General features: G+C 34.0%; 1 protein-coding gene across 1 annotated transcript in view; it reads left to right on the forward strand.

The window, feature by feature from the left end:
• Positions 1 to 21,890, forward strand: part of LOC130809729 (exocyst complex component SEC8) — a 29,995-nt gene continuing 8,105 nt past the window's right edge. The window contains exons 1-18 of the mRNA XM_057675509.1: positions 1 to 253; positions 651 to 724; positions 1,473 to 1,676; positions 4,068 to 4,241; positions 4,847 to 4,951; positions 6,989 to 7,098; positions 8,388 to 8,513; positions 9,423 to 9,576; positions 9,660 to 9,766; positions 11,477 to 11,778; positions 12,283 to 12,434; positions 12,599 to 12,714; positions 14,296 to 14,366; positions 17,430 to 17,545; positions 17,638 to 17,687; positions 18,827 to 18,927; positions 19,473 to 19,585; positions 20,062 to 20,169. Of these exons, the coding sequence (XP_057531492.1) occupies positions 683 to 724; positions 1,473 to 1,676; positions 4,068 to 4,241; positions 4,847 to 4,951; positions 6,989 to 7,098; positions 8,388 to 8,513; positions 9,423 to 9,576; positions 9,660 to 9,766; positions 11,477 to 11,778; positions 12,283 to 12,434; positions 12,599 to 12,714; positions 14,296 to 14,366; positions 17,430 to 17,545; positions 17,638 to 17,687; positions 18,827 to 18,927; positions 19,473 to 19,585; positions 20,062 to 20,169 (2,151 nt within the window). The 5' untranslated portion in view covers positions 1 to 253; positions 651 to 682. The remainder of the gene's footprint in view (positions 254 to 650; positions 725 to 1,472; positions 1,677 to 4,067; positions 4,242 to 4,846; positions 4,952 to 6,988; positions 7,099 to 8,387; positions 8,514 to 9,422; positions 9,577 to 9,659; positions 9,767 to 11,476; positions 11,779 to 12,282; positions 12,435 to 12,598; positions 12,715 to 14,295; positions 14,367 to 17,429; positions 17,546 to 17,637; positions 17,688 to 18,826; positions 18,928 to 19,472; positions 19,586 to 20,061; positions 20,170 to 21,890) is intronic.

A 21,890-nucleotide genomic window follows, 5' to 3' on the forward strand; every position in this document is an offset into this window, starting at 1 on the left:
AGATAAACTGCAGTGAATATTCAACACGAAATAAGGAAATAAACCCAGTGAATCGACATCTTAAGAGAAAAAAAAAACTCAATTACAAACTGTAATATGTTTCTTCTAAATCAATAGTCTCATTCCTTATCTCAATAATTCCATCAATTTATTTCAATTTCCTTAAATTTATTACCCTAATTTAATTCCTAATTTTCATCATCCTTCATCTACGAATAGATTTTCTCCAATTTCAACTTCGTGTGATTTCCTGGTATATTTCTCGATCTCATTATCTGCATTTTCGTCGCATTCAGTTTTGACATGTTTCTATGATTTTTAATTTTTAATTTTTAATTTTGATTTACTTTCCGAAAATTAGAAATTTCAATGTATGTTGATAACTTATCACTCTATTCTTTTTTTTTATTTTTATTTTTTTTATTTTTTTTTTGCTGAAAATTACTTAGATTTCTGTACACATTCAAATTTCTGAATTTTGGAATATGCACAAAATTCTCATGTTGATCAACAATGGTTGGATGTGGTTTGATTTGGAGATGATATATATATTTGTGTTTATACCGATTGCAATATAGTTGGATTGCTTTGCTTAGTGTTGTGATTGTGATAGTTTGTTGCTGATTTGGGTTTCGTTGTTTATTTTTCAGTTGAAATTGAGGAGAATTTGAGCACAGGAAGGATGGGGCTTTTTGATGGTCTCCCTTTTCCGTCTGATAAAGCTGTAAGGCTAGCAAGTTAGAGATTGCTATTATCTAATAATTTTCTTAGAAAATGAACTGAGGGTTATTACCTAGTTTATGTTCTTACTCAGTAAAGTATGATGATGGTATTAATTGTTGAATAACCTATTTTTGCAATGCGTATTGTTTTAAGTAGAATTCATGTTGTTCGCGAGTGCAACTCATTGGCATTGTTTGACATTTGACTATTGGTCGGTTCACTTAATTTGTTTGAGCAATTGGTTGTATTGGAAGTTTTAATTGGATTTTCAGCCTTACGTATAGCTGTTCATGATTATTCATTTTGGCTCACAAATCATTTGCCGAACATATATGTTATTTTTAATGCAGTTTTATTTATCAATAAGACAAAAATAAACTAAGCCCATTGGAAGACATGTCAAACATAAGTTTAAAACTCTACCTTGGTTAAGTTTGTAATGCCGCATTTGCTGGTACTGGACTCATGATGTGTTTTTTTTTTCTTCTGATGATTGAGTGTCCATATTGGATTAATGGAGTACCTATTTGGATTACTTCGTCTAATTTATCCGTTGTGGGTTTTATAAAAGAAGAAATAAGATGAGATACTAGAAGCATAATTTATCATGCCAATCTTTCTCTTACAACTAATGTCAGAGGGAGGAGGGGCACTTTTATGCGACCATGCTTTCAAATTTCAAATTGTGTAATTTTTGTTTTAGAATGTATAAAAATTTGTCAACCTTTTATCATTTATTGCTTATGCAGGATTTGAGAGAGGAGTTATCAAGAATAGATGAAAGCTGGGCTGCTGCACGTTTTGATTCGTTGCCTCATGTGGTTCGTTTGTTGACTGCAAAAGAGGAGTTGCAAGTTTTGAAGGAGCAGAGTGAGATTGTCGAGGATGTTGTGAATGAAGTTGTTCATGCCTATCATAGTGGCTTCAATAGAGCAATCCAAAATTATTCCCAGGTATCCTATTCTTTTTGAAATCCGGAGTGAAGTGATGCGATTAAAATTCTGTGATAAATTAGATTCTGGATTCGTGAGGTTGCAATGTTTTTGGCTCCATAAAGTAACAACGCATTTTTCTGTAAAGTAATCATTCTGATCATGGAGTCATGCTTCGCACAAGGTGTGGGTGTTACTAGTTGAGGATATAAAGGCTTCTCTGGCTGAGTGAAATAACTTTCCTTTTTATGGTTAGACTAATAACTAGAATCAGTGGTTGAAAAAAAGAATTGAATTGATTATTTATAGAGAACTATGTGGAATTTTAGTTACAAAAACAACCAATTTTACAGAGGAAAAGAGAAAGCAGGGGTTAATCCTTCAGTTTGGGCTTGAGGATATTTGCAGAAACCAGTTTCTGATTTAAAGGTGCCAGCGGATTTGTTGAGCTATCAAGTTGGCTATGATCATACATTCATAATGTATGGTGGAATCAGGATCTTCAGTACGTGTTAAAGGATTAGATAAATCAAGAGTCATCATGTCATTGAAGTATTTATAGCATTCAGAGAATAATCTTCTTGCTTTGAAATCATAACATATGTCGAGGGAAAAATGAGTGAACTTTTTTGATTAATTTTCTTTGTTTTTTAATTTTACGAGTTGTAAGAGTAGTTTCTATGGCAACCTTAGCTCTATCTTTTGATATGGTCTCTTTTTATGGTCTAGTGGCTCTTGAAGAAACATCTCATTTTAGGTTTTGGGAGCATTGAATTTTTGTTCTTTAAATGTTGATGAAAATGAACTAAAGTAAAATAACTCATAAAATCATGTGCGCTTTTTATTTATGTAAAGTTGGAAATGACGTTTTTTACTAGAGGTTAATTTTGTAACAACCTCTTTGTTAGTTTTATTATTAACAAGGATAAGATTGCGTACATTCGACCTTCCAAACCCTAGGGTGGGAGCCACTTAATGGCATTGAGGTCATAGAATGTTGTTGTTGTAAATGTTGATGATGAAAGTGGTTGGATTAATAAAATTTGATAAAGTGAGAAGGACAACATATTTTATCATATTTGAAGTTAGAAAACAGAAGGTTGTTAAACCTAAAAAGCAGTAGAACATTGAACCAACTTGGGGGCTATCAAAGATAACTTGGGAAGGCATACCAGCAAGTGTTTGAAGAGGCCTGATCCAAGATTCAACTATACAATTTGGAAAACAGTGAGCATGGTGTTTTTTGTAGCACTTTCTCCTATAATAAGGCAAATCATCTCCTTTGAAATGGACAGCAAGGCTGCCTTTAGCTTCACGCTAGTTTGTTGACACAATTTCAGGCTTTAGCAACCTTGCGTTTCAAGTTTGATAGCAGAGTGTTGGTTCCTCATATCTTTTAACTTTAGTGTTTTGACTTCATCTTGAAGCCCCAACTTTTTTATCAAGCAAGTTTAGCCATTTATTTTTGAACTTGCTTGGTCGAAGAGATCTTGAACTTTAGTACTCTAATTATCAAATAGTAATGGTGGTTGGAATATAAAATTCATTTGTGTTTTAAATTTTAGATTTAATTTTAATAGTTGTAAGCTATATGCTATATTAGTGGAAAAAAAGTTATGTTGATAGGTCAAGCTTGGATGAGTTCTCTAGCTTGATAAGTTTTTGAGCCAGCTTGGTCAGACAATATTCTATGCAACATTGCAACATATTACATCTTTTGCTTGTCCAATGACCCTTCTTTAAAAGGGTGAAAGAAATGGAGTTTGATCCTGACAAGAAATTCTCCTCAATATTCCCGCTTACATGTTTATACTTATATTTATTTTGTTTCCTTTTGAAAATTTTAAAATATCGCTTTTCTCTCCTTCATTTGAATAAAATAATTTTCTCAAAATTTTTCATCTCTTAAATGAATCTCAAATTTGAGTAGGATGTCAAAGCACTTATGTATTGAGAATAAGAAATTTAAACCTCTAATCTGAAAGATGGAAGTCAAATACTTGAAATCTAAAAAGTTTTTCTAGAATTATCCTAAGTGCCGGAAAGTGGTGATACATCTATTAAGCTGTTTATGGTCATCAGTTTTCTTCAATCTGTGTATGCATCTTAACTTTCTTTTCCACTAGCTCATGATTTCCCAAAAATAGTTAGGTTATATGGTTTGCTTTGTGAATTTTTCCTTTTCCATTCATGGGTGTACCCTTTGTGCATGGGCATTATCTTTATGCCTTTTGGTTTTTTAAGCAACTCCTTCACCATATAGTAATGACAATTCTATCTTTGTTCTTCTTTTCAACTATTTGACTTTCATGTAGTTCTTAATTCTTTACATTTAGAGAACGCGATAAATGTCCAGTCGAAAATTACCATAGTATCTCCATTTAATTCTTTCTTTTGTCTTTGTATGATCAGATTTTGCGGTTATTTAGTGAATCTGCGGAAAGTATTTCCGTGATAAAGGTTGATTTGGCTGAGGCAAAGAAACGACTTGGTGCACGTAATAAGCAGTTACATCAATTCTGGTATCGCTCAGTTACACTGCGTCATATAATCTCCCTTTTGGACCAGATTGAGGGGTTATCTAAGGTATACAAATTTTCAATTTTATCATAATTTCTGCTTGGTATTGCTAGAACCTTTTGTAATAAGAATTAGTTTGATGCGTTTATTGTTATGCATATTGTCATCTCATTTACTGGGTTTGAAATATGAAGGGAGTATGCTTCATGTGCTTGGTGTGTGATGGTGCTAATTTCTATATGTATTGATTTATGTGGTGTTCTAGCTTTGAGTTCATGCTGTATTTTGTATTAATTTGAGCTTCTGAGCTCTACTCTGCTAAAAAAAGGAAGAACTGAATGTGATCTGGTTCAAAAATTTATGTTTAGTTGTTGGCATGGTGCTCTAGACTCTAGAGTGCTACCAGAATAATTTTTTTTGAGTTTATCAAAAAGCTTCCTTGTTAACCTAAAAGACTAGAGCAAACTATTTTGCTCCATAATGATTGATTGCGCACTCAAACAGTTAAATAATCACGACTTTTCTTTAGTTTGTTTGACAAAGGCTTTGGAAATTGCAATCTTTCGGTTATAAGAATCAGATCCATTGTTTTCTTGAAGTTAAAATGAGATTTTGTGTTGATATGTCATGCACTTGCTTAAAGACAATGTTTTTTTCTTGATACAACAAAGGTTCCTGCTCGCATGGAAAAACTTATTAATGAGAAGCAGTTTTATGCGGCAGTCCAACTGCATGTTCAGTCAACATTGATGCTTGAGAGAGAGGGTCTCCAGACGGTTAGTCACTGCGCACTCCTATTGTTTCATATTTACTTCTTTTTGCTTTCTATTTTGATTGTGGTTTGATTTGTTGATGTATTTTTATTCTTGATCTCATTCCCAAGAGCTGTAGAGGTCGTTATTGTTATGTTTTGTGCTCTATTTTGAATGGAAAAGATTTGAAAATGAAAAGGGGTTCTCGAGTTGCCTATATTCTATGTCATTTTTTTTCCATAAAGAAAATTATATTAATGAGAAATTATCAAAACTATTGATTAGAGATGAGAAATCCCGAAAGAAATCCGCTAAAATCTACTTACAATCTCCCAATTACTCCTACAAAGATTGTTTAGAATAATGTGCTCAAAAAAACCATTTACCTTTTTCCATAGTGAGGCTAAGAATTTAGCTTTTCCCCGATGCTTTCCAATGTTAAGAATCGATCATTAAAATTCGTCTATTCTTCTCCAAACAAACAGACCAAAGAATTGCGTAGCAACATCTTTACAAACTTTTGAGCTCCCTCTTATTTTCAAAGCCCCGATGATTAAAGAATATACAATCCTTAATCCTTCTTGGAGTTACCCAATGATCTCTACTTATCTGAAAATAGGATAGGAAGTAGGATGGGATATTCTTTTAGCATGACATGACAATAGTGATTCTGCTTTCCTAGGAAAAAGTTGATTTCTTCCATCCATCAAGCCTTTTTGAAATCTTTTCAATGACCGGACCCCCAAAGTCCTTTTTTCTACCATTAGATCCCAGTGTCAAACCTAAATTATTAATGGAAAAATTGACTACTACATAATAAAGCTGAATTAACCAAAAGCCCTAATTTCTCATCTTCCATATTAATTTCAGCAAGGTTAGATCTCTGAGGCTTAGTTTTCAAACCCAAAATCTTCTCAAAAACAGAAATAATGTCAAGAGTATTTCTGAATTTTAATCCGATCTCCTGTAAAAAATACGATAGTATCATCTGCATATGTAGTTGACTTACCATTATGTTTTCTTTAACCACTCTTGAAGCCTACCCAAAACATCAACAACTAAATTGAAAAGAATTCCAGATAAAGCGTCACACTGCTAAGACATTTGGAAGATTTAATCCATTTTCTAGGAAAGCCATTCAGAACCACCAAAAAGCATGAAGAATTTAGGTATCCATTGATTCATTTTCTCCATAGTCATTAGTTGAGCAATTTTACCACTGTCTTCTGATTTAGATAATTGGCATTGTAAGCTTATATTCTTTTGTGTGAAACTCCTAATAGCTACAGGATGTGTTCGGCTAGGTTGGGTTTTAGTCTCAAAAGACATCATAGAAAAACAGGACTTGATTTTTTGGGCCATCTAATATGGTATATGAATCATTTGCTCAAAGATTTTACCATCGTCTAGGCTGCCTTGTAAACGAAAGTCAAGAAATTGGTTGAGAAACAATTTGGCATCCATTCTCCTGTTGAGGCCAAAGGTTGTATATTCCATCACATTATTATAGATTAAACATACTCTACCGCAGAATTTTTATATTTCAAACTTCCAACTTCAAATTGCTACCCTTTCAGCGACTCAGTTTAGTATCATAAGCCACTGGTCTTATAAGTTGCATTCACTCTGTATAGAATCAATCTTAGCTATGAAGATCATCTATAGAGTAATGAGGGCGCGGGTACTACTCTAAGCCTATTCAAGTGAATATATTCAAGATCTTTATACACATTAGTGAAGATTTTATTAAGCATGAAGGCTTTTAGCTAGTGAATGATCTCTTATGGGGTTGTGGCCTGTGGGTTATACAGTCGTGCTCTAACCAAGCTTTGATTACTTCTATTGCTTGAACATGGCAATGTTGAAGTACCTAGTCGCTTTTTCGAGTGCTTTTGGTTGTGTTATATCTGCAATTAATCTTCATCCTTTTCTCTCATTTTTTGAACTTACAGGATGTCAATTTTCTGTATTTCTTTTATAGTATACATGCTCTCGTTTTCAGGAACTATTTTTAGTGCTCATTTAGGTTTTGGCCTGATTTCAGTTATATTTGATTCCCAGGTTGGTGCTCTTCAAGATGTTAAATCTGAATTAACCAAGTTACGTGGAATTCTTTTCTACAAGGTTGTGGAAGACTTGCATGCCCACCTTTATAACAAAGGTGACTATAGGTATTACCTTGTCGGACTCCATACTATTTTTCTATTCGGAAGTGCAATAGAGTTACTAAAACTGTGATAGGAGTTGGCAGGATTATATTAGCGTGACTTAAGGTTGGACTTGGAGCCTGCTGGAAGCAATTGTGCCATTGTGTCATTGCTTTGGTGTAAAAGCTTGAAACTAGTTTTCCTGTTTCCTTTTTTTTCGTTTATCCTTTTTTCCAATCTAAATCTTTTGGCCCTTTAATGCTTATACCTTCTTTCATCTTTTTTTGTTGGCCCATAGAAATTTATAGTTATCCATTGAGAAAATTTCTGTCCTATACCTCAAATCTATGTATAAGCTTCTTACATGGTGTTTTAAGAAGTGTCCAACTTAAACTTTGAAGTTATAATTAAGGTGTTGTGAGCTTGGGAAAAAATGTGTCTCTCAAGTATTGATTTCTTTTTCCAAAAAATGATGTAGAGCATGATGTATTTCCCTGTAGAAGGGTTGATGTTTCTTTTTGTTATTAAATGACTGATTGAGCTCCTTTGCAGTTTCATTGTACCTGTATGGTCGATGTCATCTATCCTAATTTTAACAAGTACTGCTATTGATTAGATTATTATTGTATTGCGTGCACAATTGAAACGAATTGGTTAAATTAGCTGATTTAAACACAAGTATAAACTAGTAGAGGCTGTTTGCCTAACACCTTTCTATAGCCATTTTCTCCCATATTCCATATTCATTGTTTGCTACTTATGGAGCTTAAATTTTAATTTAAGGAAACCGATTCTCGTGGTCATAATCATCATTGTATTGGATTTTCTTTTTTGTAAAAACTTCTGGATCAATATTTTTGTAAATCAGGTTGCTTTTTGATGTCAAAGAAAAATCAGTAGTTTAAATGTCTTGGTTTATGGATTTTCTAAAACGTAGGTTTCTCTTCTTAAAAAATCTCTCCAAAATTCCTGCACAAGGTAAATGTGGATTGTGTAGAGTTGTATGCTTTTAATTAGGAGCAAAGCTTAGCTTAGGAAATTTTTTAAGCATTTTCCATGCTTGTAATTTAGAGTTTGAGTGCTTGTATTGCTGGGAAAACTTATTTCTTCTGATTTAGTTTTCTAGTTTATAGATAATCAAGAGAGCTCATGTTCAGTGTCCAAGTTTATGTTTATTTAATTGCATCCTTTGCCACAGAAAAGGGAAATATATGCTGTGTGTTAAAGTTTTTTTTATTACTCCTATTATTTGTTGCTCCTTGCATTTTTTTTTACAATGATAAATATTTTGTTAAGGTTTGTCTGTTATGCAGCTCAATATCTTCAAACTTAATTGAAAAGGATGATGGACTTACAATGACAGCGACTCTTTCATTGTCGATGAGCATTTCACAACCTGTTTCTCGACGAACGAGATCATCAGTTCAAGTTGACGGAAGGTATAGTATATTCTTCGCCTTCCGTACTATTATTCTGCAGTGAACTGGTATTTCGAGTATTGGGCTTACGTAAAGGTTATTTAGGAATCACTGTTGGGGAGACTTGGGGAATAAGTTAGTAGTTTTATTAAAAATAGGGGAAATGAGGGAGTTATTAGCATCCAGAAATTTAGTAAACACATTGTGGGAGGGTTTATACTCATTTGGGAGATCTCAAGCTTCTCTAATTGCTTGATCTATCTTTCTTTTATCACTTTTAGGGTTGTAATCTTCCTTTAATCATTAACATTATGATATAGTTTGAGTTATTCAATATTATATTCTATTTCCAGATTTTTTTGTTAAATTCAATTTGTCAGTTCATAGCATATTCTTTCATAATTTTTTTAGCTGACTATCATCGATGTATGCATATGATTTTTGGTGAGTTTTATGCTCTAGTGAAGTCTCGTTGGGGCATCGTGGGAAATTCCTTAATAATCTGATTGAATAATACCTTGAGGAAGAAGACTTCAAGAGTTGGTTACAGAGAGAGAACGATTCTGTTGTGTTGAAAAAGGAGGAGGATGGAAAGAGGCATTACAAGTTTATATTTTTTTGCTGAGAGAATTTAAGCCTCTTGAATACTTAATATGTTAGTGCAAGTGATTGACATCTTCTGATAGCCATGGTAGTTCATGAAAAATGTGTAACCTCCAAAGTTTTTGCACATCCATGCAATGTCCTCCCATCTTTTGATTCATCAAATTTTACTTTTGCAACAAAAATTATAAGCGTTTTAGGGCATGGTAGGTACTGTTAAGGATTTTTTTACTATGAGATTCTGCTTAGTTTGGAGTTTCTTGTCGCACATTGTTCTTTTACTCATAAAAGTATAATATTTTTCTTTTAATATTCTGCTTTTCCTAGTTCTTACGATGGACATGTTGAAGATGGCGGCAGAGGTGAAGAAGCTGATGGTTCTGTCAGGGCAAATGGTGGTGATTATGGCCTTAAAAATAGTGGAATCTTTTCAACTCGACTTCCACCATGGCTTTCATCTGCGACACCTGACGAGTTCCTTGTAAGTGGTTTAGGTTTCATTTTTATTTTGACATTGTTTTCCAGGTCCATAATATTAGATATTGATCATCCAATTAACTACAGGAAGCCGTGCAAAAGAACGACGCTCCTCTACATGTTAAGTACCTCCAAACCATGGTAGAATGCTTGTGTAAACTTGGGAAAGTTGCTGCTGCTGGTGCTATCATATGGTAATTATATTTGACTTAGTTTTTGTGTAGCTAACTAGCTATTAACTTGCTCATCAGATTATTTACGCTTCTTGTCCATTAGAAGTTGTAGTTAATTTGTGCAATCTATGGTCTAACAGAAACAACCCCTTCCCTTTGTTATCACAAGGGTAAGGCCTCATAAATTTGAACCCCTAAATGGGCTTAGGTGGTATCCACTAAGTGGTATTGGGGTAATACAGTGTCAGTGTTGTGCATTTGACTTGCATTTTCCTAGAATAGGTGAATAGGGTTCTAAATTCTAATGTTACACTAGAGACTATGCACAACAATTGCTATAAACCAAATTCTAGGAAGAGAAAGAAGTAGAGAAGATGGGAAGGACCTTTTGTAGAGGGGTACATTTTGCTTACTATTTGGGAACTTAAAGCTTCCATCCGAATTCTTTTTCTCCCTTTTGTTTCATTTGGTTAGGTTATTTTGTGTAATTCATTTATGTGCTTGTAATTTCCGATTAAAGTGTTTTAAAAAAAATTATTTGATTAAACTCTTTTAGAATAGTTGAACTCAGCCTACTCTGTGATTAACTCGTACAAGATGCATCTACACTTAAGAGTATCAATGGGTGTGAATTTTGATGTTAAGCGGGTTGTTGGGATTAAGTTTTGTAAGCGATGAATAAGAAATGAGTGGGTATCCCTGATGTGGTCTAGAAGATTAGAAGACTAGAAGACAGAGTTTGATTGATAGGTTACACTTAAATGTGAAAGTGATGAAACCATTTGGGGTCAAAATCATTTTATTGAGCTTTCGAATGACATGCCTTGAGATAATTTTGCGGTTGGGTTTAATGTTCAAGTGGGTTGTTGATAGTTTACTTGTCTTATTTGATTATGAAGGGATAATAAGGAAAGCTTTGTTATTCTTGTGGGATTTCAATCTTATGGAACACTGAAATTTGTTTACAATAAATGATTGGATTTTTGCCTCCTTTTGGATTTTCCTTTTTTTCGTTATAGACTTTTGTAATTAATGTGGCTATTTTGGCTGGAAAGGAATGATAATTCTTTTATAAGTCTCATGATTTGATTTCCTGTTGGATACAAAGGGAAAATCAACATTCTTTAGATAAAATGGGGCAGTATTGAAGTTTTTTTTTTTTTTTTTTGGTTATCTTTCAGCTAACTTGCAGAGTGATTGCATTGCACCAAAACATTTGCACTCCTCCTTTGTTGCATTATGATTTTATTATTTCTTTCATCCTTTTTGGGCAATTTCAAAATATTTGCCTCAATACCTTTCTTGGTATTTGTTTTATTCTTAACTTTTCTCTAATTTTGGACCCAAAGCCTACTCGCTGCTTTTTTCTCTCTAACTTTTCACTCTTCAAGTAGAACTTGTACCAAAATGTGTTGTTGCACTTATATGGGACAAAGGGGTACTTATTTGCTGAATTAAGGCAAGCAATAACCTTTTGATGCACATTTATGCCGTGTGAGTGTGAGATTTGACTGATAGTTGCTATTCAAAATATTTTTTATAAGTGGGTAAGAAGTCATTGACATTAGTAATATTTCCTCTTTGAAGACTTTGTCTGGTGCTCTAGCCTCTATATACAACTTCTGAAAAACATCATAGCAATTTAATTTTTCTTTTTGAAAAATCTTGTTGTATTGAATGTATTCACTTATTTTTCATTCCTTTTTGGGCCTCCTTCCGAAATGGTGGTAGCCAGAGGTTGAGACCTACAATTCATGAAATCATTTCATCTGAGATAAAATCTCACGCGGAAACCAAGAGCTCATTCAGGCCTGGAAGCGGTCTGTCAGCATATTCTTCTACACTACAAACTTTGAAGGGACACTTGGAAACGTACCAGTTATCAAAACAGAAACGTGCAAATGGAGTATCCCTCAGTGGAACATTGTTAGCCGTCAGCCCCGTAACACCAGTGATGGCACCAATGGGGACAGCACAGGCTGCTGCAAGAGAACTTCTGGATTCAGTTCTGGATGTAATCATTAAAATATTTGGTGAGAAGAACCATGACTTTGTTTTTGTTTTGATAGTCAGGATTTGAAATTTATTATTTTGATTATTTATAAAGAGATATATTAGTAGCAGGGTGTCATCCATTTAAAAACATAGGGCTAGGTACTAAAGTATCATGTCCTCTAACTATCATGGAGCACTTTTATCTGAAATCTTAAGAGATGTCAAGTTTTTTGTTTAACATAAAACTTGACTCCCTATACATAAGCATCAAAAAAATGAATTAACACCTATGATGACGGGAGATTATATTCTGGTTACTTTCCTCCTAATTGAATCAACTTCCACATTTCTTGAAGCCAATTTTTCTTCATCCTGTTTTTATTGCGAGAAATCAGTTGTGCATTAGTTTTTGTAAAATTACCTTAATGTTATAAGACCTCAAAGGATATAAAATAGTAAATTTGTTCACAAAACTGAAAAGACTTTAGAAAAATTATCTGTATGCGAGTCTAAAAGCAATTTTTCTTATCACCATTGGTCAGAGAATCATGTCTTTGTTGGAGAGCTTCTTGAAGCAAAAGCCAATCAACATGTTGATATTAATACACCCAAGTCCGTAGCAGATGTAACCTCAAACACTGAATCTGCAGTGACTGGTGGCTACAGTATTGGCTTTTCTTTGACGGTTTTACAGGTATGAGGTGTTGTATGTGTTTTTTTTCTTTAAGTTTAAATCTTGATTTCTGCTCCTTCGAAGGTTTCTACTCCCTTTTGTAATAAAGAATGTTGAGTCACCTAGCTCTGATATTTTATCTTCAAAATATTGCTGACTGTTTACGATATGTTAATGTTCTTAAGAGTGAATGTCAACAACTTATATGTGAGATTTTACGAGCAACTCCAGAAGCCACATCAGCTGATGCTGCAGTGCAAACAGCTAGACTTGCGGGCAAGGTTCCTTCGAAAGAAAAGAGGCAAGTTGAATTACTATGTTTTCTTATTAATTACTCTCGCTTTTTGTATATTAATTATGTTATACCAATGATTTGCATCTGTTGAGGGTGTTTTTTAAGTATAATATACTACCTCCTGTTTTTATTAATTGTTACACATGAATAGTAACCACTATTCATGAAACAATATTGTCTTATATCTTATTCTTTATCTATAAAAAAAAATGGTCAAGCGGGATTTTATTTGATTTGTTTCAACATATTTTCATAATCTCAACTTTTTATAATTTTTAGTTATGTGCAATTAAAGATATTAAGGCTCAAAAGAGTGCATTAGATAGCGTGAAAACGTGGGAAGTTATAGACAGGCATTGATTCTGTTTATGGCATTAATTTGAAGAAAGTTTGTTTGTTGAAGTCAAAGGTAATAATCACTCCTTAAACATTTCATAAATGGCTTTGTTTTACCTTTTAGCTTTGGAAGGACTGTCCTATATCCTTGTTCACCTTGTGCTTGCATTTACTTGTCAATGATGAAGATGAACTGTCAAATTTGGCTACTGGTGTCTGACTTATGTGTCTGTTTCCAATTTCCATTCTCGGGTGCTATGTAAAAATCTTGTATTTTGTCTCAATAAAATTAGTGTCCGAAAGCAAGTAATGAGTCAAGTATTTGACAATGATAATTGGGTGAAATGAAGAGTTCGAGTACCTTATTCTTGAGCTTTATTGTTTTCTTGAATAACATTGTAAAATCTTTGCTAAGAGAGAATGGGCTATCAGGCTTTATAGTGTTTAGTCAATAACACCTGTACCCCTCCCAGTTAGGCCAGGATGGTTGAGGTTTTGTGGTTGGTTAGGCAAAGACGGGGATAATTACACCCACTATGCTTGGTGGGTGGATTTGGCTTAGTAATTTTATTTTCCCCACTCCTATCTACCCTGCTTCATATCTGTCCGTGTAAAATACTATCTTAGCCTCATGAAAGGAAAGGTGTAACATCATTATATTATCTAGCATAGATTATTTGATTGATATTTTTCTTAACGGTCGAAACAGGATCTTGTCACAATGTTCATTTATTGGTATAAGAATTTAGAAGAAAGAGAATATTGGTGGTATGAATGTATGATTTTGTGTGTATGTGTGTGTTGTAGTTCTATCTTGGTTTCCTATGAGCATTTTACATTTCACAATGTTAGAGGGACGATTTGTTCTTGACTATTTATACCCCATTTGTTCCAAATTAGTTGACGCGTTAAGCTTTGCACATTTGTAATTTAGTTGATTTATGGTTTCATGATAAATAGTGTCAGAAGAATCACGCGTCAACTAATTTCGGAGTTGGGACCCAACGAGTATATTTTATTTTGATTTATTGTTTTAGCTGAATAATCTGTGTTGAACCACCTGTGAACGTGATCACATGAGAAATCATGGTTTTCTACATTGCCACTGTATAAAGGGCATGCGCCGTTCATCTGCATAATCATGGACGTTCCACATCCTTTTTTGTTGTCTCAGTTTTTAGCATCTTTTAAATACTTTTTTTTTTTTAAAATCAGTTTTAATATAAATAGTTAACATGATGCATGTCTCAGGGATGGTTCAGAAGATGGTCTCACCTTTGCTTTCCGCTTCTCGGACGCTACAATGTCTCTTCCTAACCAAGGTACGATTGATTGGTTAAATGCTTAAGGCCCATTTGATATTACTGCTGGGTGCTAGCTATGACATTATAATTGTATATAAATATATATGATATACATATATGAATATATGATACATAACTCAATGATGAACTTAAAACTAGTTGTACCTGTAGTAGTCATGCTATTCTGAAAATCTACCTACAGAGAACTAGAAACAGTTGATTTTTTTATTACTGTTTTTACCTTTTAAAAATGGACAACCGGAACCAACAATAATGGAGAGATCCTAAGTTTCCTGTTATGTGTTAGATAGAAGCTGAATGGATGTGGTGTTGTGTTATTTCTTAGCTAAGTAAGGTTTTTTTATACTCCCATTTCCTTGATAAGACGAGACACATCACTAATTGATATCTAGAGTCTTCCTTGTCCCTAGACATGAATGATATGCAAAATTATGGTAACATTATCTTGCCTCGGAGGATAAATCTTGCCCCTGAGCTCAAGCCAACTTGCTTCTTAGATTGTTACCATGACTCTTGAAACTGATGGAGAAGCATTTTGACTTTGTGTGACAATCTCATAACTCTTAGAGGGTTTAGTTGTCACTAATCATCAAAATTTTTTCCGAGAACATTTAAATTATTTATGATAAAGAAAAATTTTATTAACGAATAAACCTCAATAGTACAATATAGGGATGAAAGATCCTCAAAAAGTTCAACCATCTAACTACATTAGTATATTCCAAATTCCAATCACCTCCACAAAATACCTCGTTTAAAGAACAATCCCCTCCATCTTAGAGGCTTCATTTGTTACTTATCAAAATATTTTCAGAGAACATTAAAATTATTTATGATAAAGAAAAATCTTATTAATGAAGAAACCTCAATAGTACAATATAGGGATGAGAGATCCTCAAAAAGTTCAACCATCTAACTAAATTAGTATATTCCAATCCCCTCCACATACCTCGTTTAAAGATTAATGTTGAAGGAGGCCTAGGCCCATAATGATGCTAAAATTTTGCCTTATCCAAAATAACTAATTACAAGAATCGTTAAATATTCACCTATTTATTTCCAAGTAGATAGACCATAGATTTGCATAACACCACATCTATATTTACTGAGGTATCTATGGCCACCAAACACATGAAAATTAATAAATAAGAAATCTTCAATTCTTCTCGGAGCAACCCTCTCTTCCCCGCCAACCTAAGAAAGCCTGGTCCAAAGAAGGCTTGAAGAGAAAGAAGTTCAGTCACTGAATCAAGGTCCCTTTGTAGCGGATGGTGTCTAAAGAAAAGGTTCTAAGACACTTGATTATTACTCACATTAAAAAAATTGTAGATTAAAGCTCTATGGTTCGATGTTAATTAATCCAATTTGTGAAAAAGGAATTTGAAAGGATCTAAACCTATCTTCCCAAAATTTTATAAAATTCAAATCAACCAACCTTACAGAAAGCCAAATAAAAAGAGGAAACATAGGGCAAACCCGTGAGATATATTTCGAGGAACATTAAATGCTCAATGGTTTTGTACTATTTGATCTTTGGTTTGGAATTTTACTATAATGACACCATTGTTTAAAAAATGCTCTTGAGGCGTTCCTAGGCGGTGATACTCAAGGCCCATGTAGTCCTAGCGCCTTTAATATTCCGAGAAGGGCTTTTCAATGAGAAAACAATGCACTTAGGTGCACCTAATGCTCTATAATTTTATATTTTTGTCTATGCGACAAGTTAAAATCCTTGTTCTTTAGGACTAAGCCTCACTTTTAGGAGATTTACGCCGCACACTTAGGCTTTTAGGACCCTTATTACCTTATTGCACCTTAGGCCATTGTATACTTTGAATGACCCATGAACAACTTATGAGTTTTTTTGCTCCACAGCTTGTGTGATGGTTTTCCAATTGCAATACCTTCGTCAAGGCCTGACCCGAAGCCACTTTCTTTTCATTCAATACAAAGAGACGTGTCTTGGTGCACGTTGTTTGCAGATGACATCGTTTTGGTAGATGAGACATGGGAGAGGTTAAATGCTTGATTAGAATGATAGAGACTAAAGTTGGAGTCATGAGGTTTTAGTAGGAGCGGGACATAGTACATATAGTGTAATTTTAGAACAAACGAGATAACGCGAGACAAAAAAGCTATAAGAGAAAGAAATTTACTTCATGTGGATGCTTCAAATACCTTGGGTCCATATTTCAGAGTAGTGGGAACATCCAACAAGACATGATCATAAAATTAAGTGTGGATGGAAAAAATGGAGAGCAACTACTAGAATATTATGTGATTGAGCTGTGTCCTTAAAGTTATAGGGTAAGTTTTATTGAACAACCATTAGACCGACTCTACTATATAGATTAGAGTGTTGGACTTAAGAATCATAGTAAAAAGACGGGAATAGCTAAAATGCAAATGCTTCGATGGATGAATGGGCATACCTTGAGGGATAGAATTCAAAACGAAGATATAAGAAAAAGATTAGCAGTTGCAAAAATTGAGGAAAAGATGAAAGAGAATTCTTTAAGATGCTTTGAGCATTTGCAAAGATCAGGTATTAGCGAACCAGTTGGAAGATAGAAAGGTGGAGCTTAGGAGACTTAAAAAGAGTGAGGAAGACCGATGATGACTTGGAGGAGAAGAGTGGAAAATGATATACTTACAAATTGAGATGGTAGAAAATCAGAATAAATGGAGAGGAAGAATCCTTGTGGGCAACCATTGAAACTGATACATTAATTAATGTAGTCGATTCCAATATTTTGGGATTAAGGCTTTGGTGTTGTTTTTGTAATCTATTACAAATTTTGTTGAATATTTTTATAAATTTTTAGCTAGAATAATCGACTAAATAGTTGGTTAAACAAAGCAAGAAGTAACAACAAAAAATTAAGAGCCAATTGCCAAACAAACCTTAATGTTTGAATTACTGTTTGACTAGATTTGGAAATTGGGTGTTATAATATTCTGTTATCAATGAAATTTGGAAATTGGGTGTTTCGAAAGCAATGTTGTGAAGCTTTATATTTACCATAGTTTTCTATTATTGATATTGTCTTTTTTCATTAGTCCAAGTTTGGAATAAGAAGGCCCAAAGCACGTCGCAAGAGGGATATGGGTCAGCGTCTGTCTTACCTGAGGAAGGCATTTATCTAGCTGCAGCTGTTTATCGTCCTGTACTTCAGGTTTATGCTGGCTAGTAATATATTCCAAATTATGATTGTCAATGGATTCATGCTTTTACATTTCCCCTCATTTCATCCAATATTCTCTGCAGTTTACAGAAAAGGTTATTTCAATGTTGCCAGCAAAGTTTTTCCAATCCGGGTATGTTAAGGATTTAGCTTTCGTTTGCTCCTTGTAATTGATTTAGTGGTGTAATAAAGAACCAGATATCGATGACTCTAAGCTATTTTCATGGGTTTTCCTACTGTGTATTTTTTATTCTGAAATTTTAATCTAGGAATATCATCTTATATCACTACAATATTGGTTATCATATAAAAATTTTTCCTTATGGCTTGTATGGCTTGATTATTACCCTTTTTTTTATTGCCCTTTTTGAGCTGTTGCAAGTCCAAGTAGAAAGCTGTCTGTTAATAGCGCTCAGGTAAGCATGGAAATGTCCTTTATAACATCTCTAAGGATGAAAAAGCAAAGAAATGTAGTTTACATATTTGAAGCACTTTAAGCGAAGCGTGAAGGGAAGGGAAGCTAAGTTGAATCTGACTTGAATTCCGGAAGATTACCCTTTTTCTGTTTCCCAAATAGAACCCTTTGATTGGAGGGTTATCTATTATAGGGAACAATATTATTACTGTTACAAAGGAGAAAAATTGAATTCTATGTAAAAAAAACTCCATTGTTTGGAAGAACACTTGTATAACTCTACTCCTTAATGAAGTAAAAGCCAATCAGTTATAGAAATAAGCATTGGCTTGTTCACTCGTTTCTTTGTTCTTGCCAATTTATCATCCAATAAATTAACCAACATATGTCCTTTTATAAAATATATTTATTTTCTATATCTGACCGTAGAGACCATAAATACTTAAATATAGTTGTCTCTTGACATTATTTTGGAGAATGGAGTCTCTAGTTGTCATAGGTGATGCTTGGAGTTTCATCTTGAAGGGATGCTGGTATTTTAGAAAATGATGCATATATGATCACTTGTTCTGGGATAGTATTGAGGAATGACATTATATATATGTTTTTCTTTGGGGGAGGTGGGGCCTTGGGGGTTGTTTGTGTGCGTCTGTTTTTCGCCTTCTTGATTGTTTTCCCTATATTGATCAATTACAGTTTCCTTTTCTTTCCTTTCTCCTACAATACATGCTATTGGCAACTTTTTGTTCATTTTATTGCATCTCTCTTCTTTTCGTGCTTTGCCTTTTGACTATGTATGCAATTATTCCCCTGTATTTGTTTGATAACATTTTCCCTTCATGTTACCTTATTTGCAGGAGTGATGGATTACTAGCTTTTGTTGAAAATTTTGTGAAGGACCACTTCCTACCTACAATGTTTGTGGACTACCGGAAAAGTGTTCAGCAGGCTATATCAAGCAAGTTTCATGACTTACAGAATTTCAATAACTTGTAGTTTTTGCAAAAATATGTGTGAATGAATAGTTTTTTGGGTTGAATACATGAGTAAGATGCATTAATTGATATCAAATTTAGTCTGGAGCTACATGGAAGTGTTCTTGCTGCTGTTGTCATGTGATGTCTTTGTTTGGATTCTTATAAGAGGGTTTGAATACTTATACTGTTTTACTCATTTTATGTGCGTCTTTTTATAAATTTTCAAAAATGCTAAATGTTGTGTGATGAAGATTATTGTTGTTTTTATGTGTCTACAAAGAAGCATGTGAAGTAAAAGGATTTACATCAAATGTATGTTTTGATCATCAACGTCTGGTATTGTGATGTATAGTATGTTATGGGCTCACATCATCGTACATACTTCAACTCTCTATTATGTTCAACTTGCAAATCATATCTCAAACAGGAAGGGGCAACACCTTCATAAAAAATCATTCAGGAAAATTAAATTTTTACATTTGCTTAAAGTGATCACAGCCACCTTATATTTGTAATTTGTTTTCAGGTCCAGCTGCATTTCGCCCGCGTGCACATGCTGCTGCTTCATATACTCCTTCTGTTGAGAAGGGTCGACCTATCCTGCAGGGGCTTCTGGCTATAGATCTTTTGATGAAAGAGGTAATGTTAAATTATTATTTCTATACTTTTGGCCAATGAGTATTGTTCAAAGCTTAGATCTCATAGTTATGAAATGGAGCTTTTCTTTCAAGAGTCTATCCCTTAATTGAATATGATTAGCTGTGTCTGAAAGTAACAGGAACAAGATCTTAACAGAAGATGTATGATATTGATAATGTGTGAGAATTTAGAAGGCATGCATAACTCTATTTTTTCTAGAATTAAGTATTCAATCTGTTCACAATTTCAAAAAGGTTATGAACTTGAGTAGGTGTTCATGGAGCAGATAGTTTAACAATATATCAATCTAGTTGTGGTTTCTCAGAAATGCCGAACAAGATCAGAACTTCATGTACTTTTTTTCGTTAGGCTCCTTTGACTTGTTCACCCTCTCCTGCAGATTGGTTCTAATAGCTTAAAGCACATTTTTTATTTGCTTTTAAATTGACTTCTGAAGAATTGGTGTTATCAACTAGGTTCTTGGTTGGGCTCAGGCTATGCCAAAATTTGCAGCAGAACTTGTAAAATATGTGCAAACTTTCCTTGAGAGAGCATATGAAAGATGTCGTACTTCGTACATGGAGGTAAAAGCTTCATGTACCCTTGTTCATTTATCTCTTGCCATGTATTATCTAATGTGCTACTCTCTTCATGCCAAAACTCGCATTTGATATGAATGTCAAAACTTGCCAATTTAGACTGTTTAATTTTGGTAAATACTTCATTTTATTGCACATTACACAGTTGAATCTTGTTAGAAATTAGAATAGCTACGATGTGTATTTTAGAAATGAATACTGAAATACTCTTGTTTATCGGTGCTAATTAATGCTAATAGTGATCAAATATTGGTCTTGAACAGTTTGGAAAACCATGAGTGAAGTCCCTATTGGGATTTAGGATGTAGGGAGTATTTCAGTGTTATGCTATGTTCCCTATGCTGGGATGGGACCTTGACATCTGAATTCTTGTAAAGGCAGTAAAGGCAGGTAATTAATGATATGATGGGAGAATTCATAGACACAATTGAGCTTAGGTGAGTAGATGTCTGTAAAGGCAGGTAATTGATATAAAAGGGAGAAGAGATATGATGGGAAAATTCATAGACATAATTGAACTTAGGTGAGTAGATGTCAGTATAGGTGGAACTAGAAGTCACTGTTAGATTCTGACTTCTGAGATATGATGTTATCTGTCAATCTGCTTTGTGTGCATTGCTTTGATGGGTCAATGTTTCCGAGTTACGACCCATTATTTTTGATTGGGTTTTTTATCGAATTTTGGGCTAATAAAAAAATGACAGATCTAGTGACGATCGTTATTAATGTTCACTTTCGTAGGAACCCTTATGTCTTTGTTTTGATGGAGCTTATAATTTGGTTCAGTATCTTTGGTTCCTTTTCATTGTCAGGTTCTGGTGGTGGAGAGGGTGGATGGCTGATTCTTTGGGTCCTTACTTGTTATTACTTTTAACACCCACCTTCAGAAAACACCAGCTATATATTTGTAATCCTTTAGTCTAAATTTCTTATTTGGGAAACTCAAAACTTGTAATCGTCTGTAGGTTCGGAATGCAAGCAACTTTTGGTGTTTCTTCCTTATTTAAACGTAAATGTAGTGCAGAGACCAAAGTTTTCTTTGGGTGAAGAGCTGAAGGAGACTTGAAGGAAAGGTTAAAAGAGAGTTAGATAGCATAGAATATAGTGACTCTTTGTTTCTTGATCCAATTTTGCTTTTGTTTTGAATATTATATGTTGTAATATATGATTTTTTGCATTAATGTCCTCAGCTACAAATCATAAAAACTAAGTCCATGAAAGTTGATTGCAACTAATATTGCACTATACCTTTCCCATGATCAACTCTGTCTATCTTTGATCTTTGTCATTCACAGTTTCTCTATTTTATTGAACCGTAGCAGGATCTTCTGGTTCACTTAGGATTAATGAGTATTGTGATGGTGTCATCAGCACATTGACAGTATTAAGGGTTATTTTGAACACTGCCTTGATGCCTGAAAAGGCTACGTGAGTATGTGACTTAGAGAAGAGTAGGAAATGAGGAGACTAGAGATTGAGGATAGGAGATGCAAGAGGAAGTTGGGGCTGAATATGAAGACACCATGTTATAGTTTTCAACTTTACATGAAATGAGGGGGCATCTTGTCCTTTTTGGGGGATTCATTTTGACTGCTGTGCTGTCCACTTGACCTTTTAGTTTGTTTATATTTCTGTTTCCCTTTTTTGCTTCCATGAATGCACCGTGTTTTATCTTCTCAAGTTAGTTTATATGGGATTTTAAATTG

The sequence above is a fragment of the Amaranthus tricolor genome, chromosome 4 (genome assembly GCF_026212465.1).
Source record: "Amaranthus tricolor cultivar Red isolate AtriRed21 chromosome 4, ASM2621246v1, whole genome shotgun sequence".
NCBI lineage: Eukaryota > Viridiplantae > Streptophyta > Magnoliopsida > Caryophyllales > Amaranthaceae > Amaranthus > Amaranthus tricolor.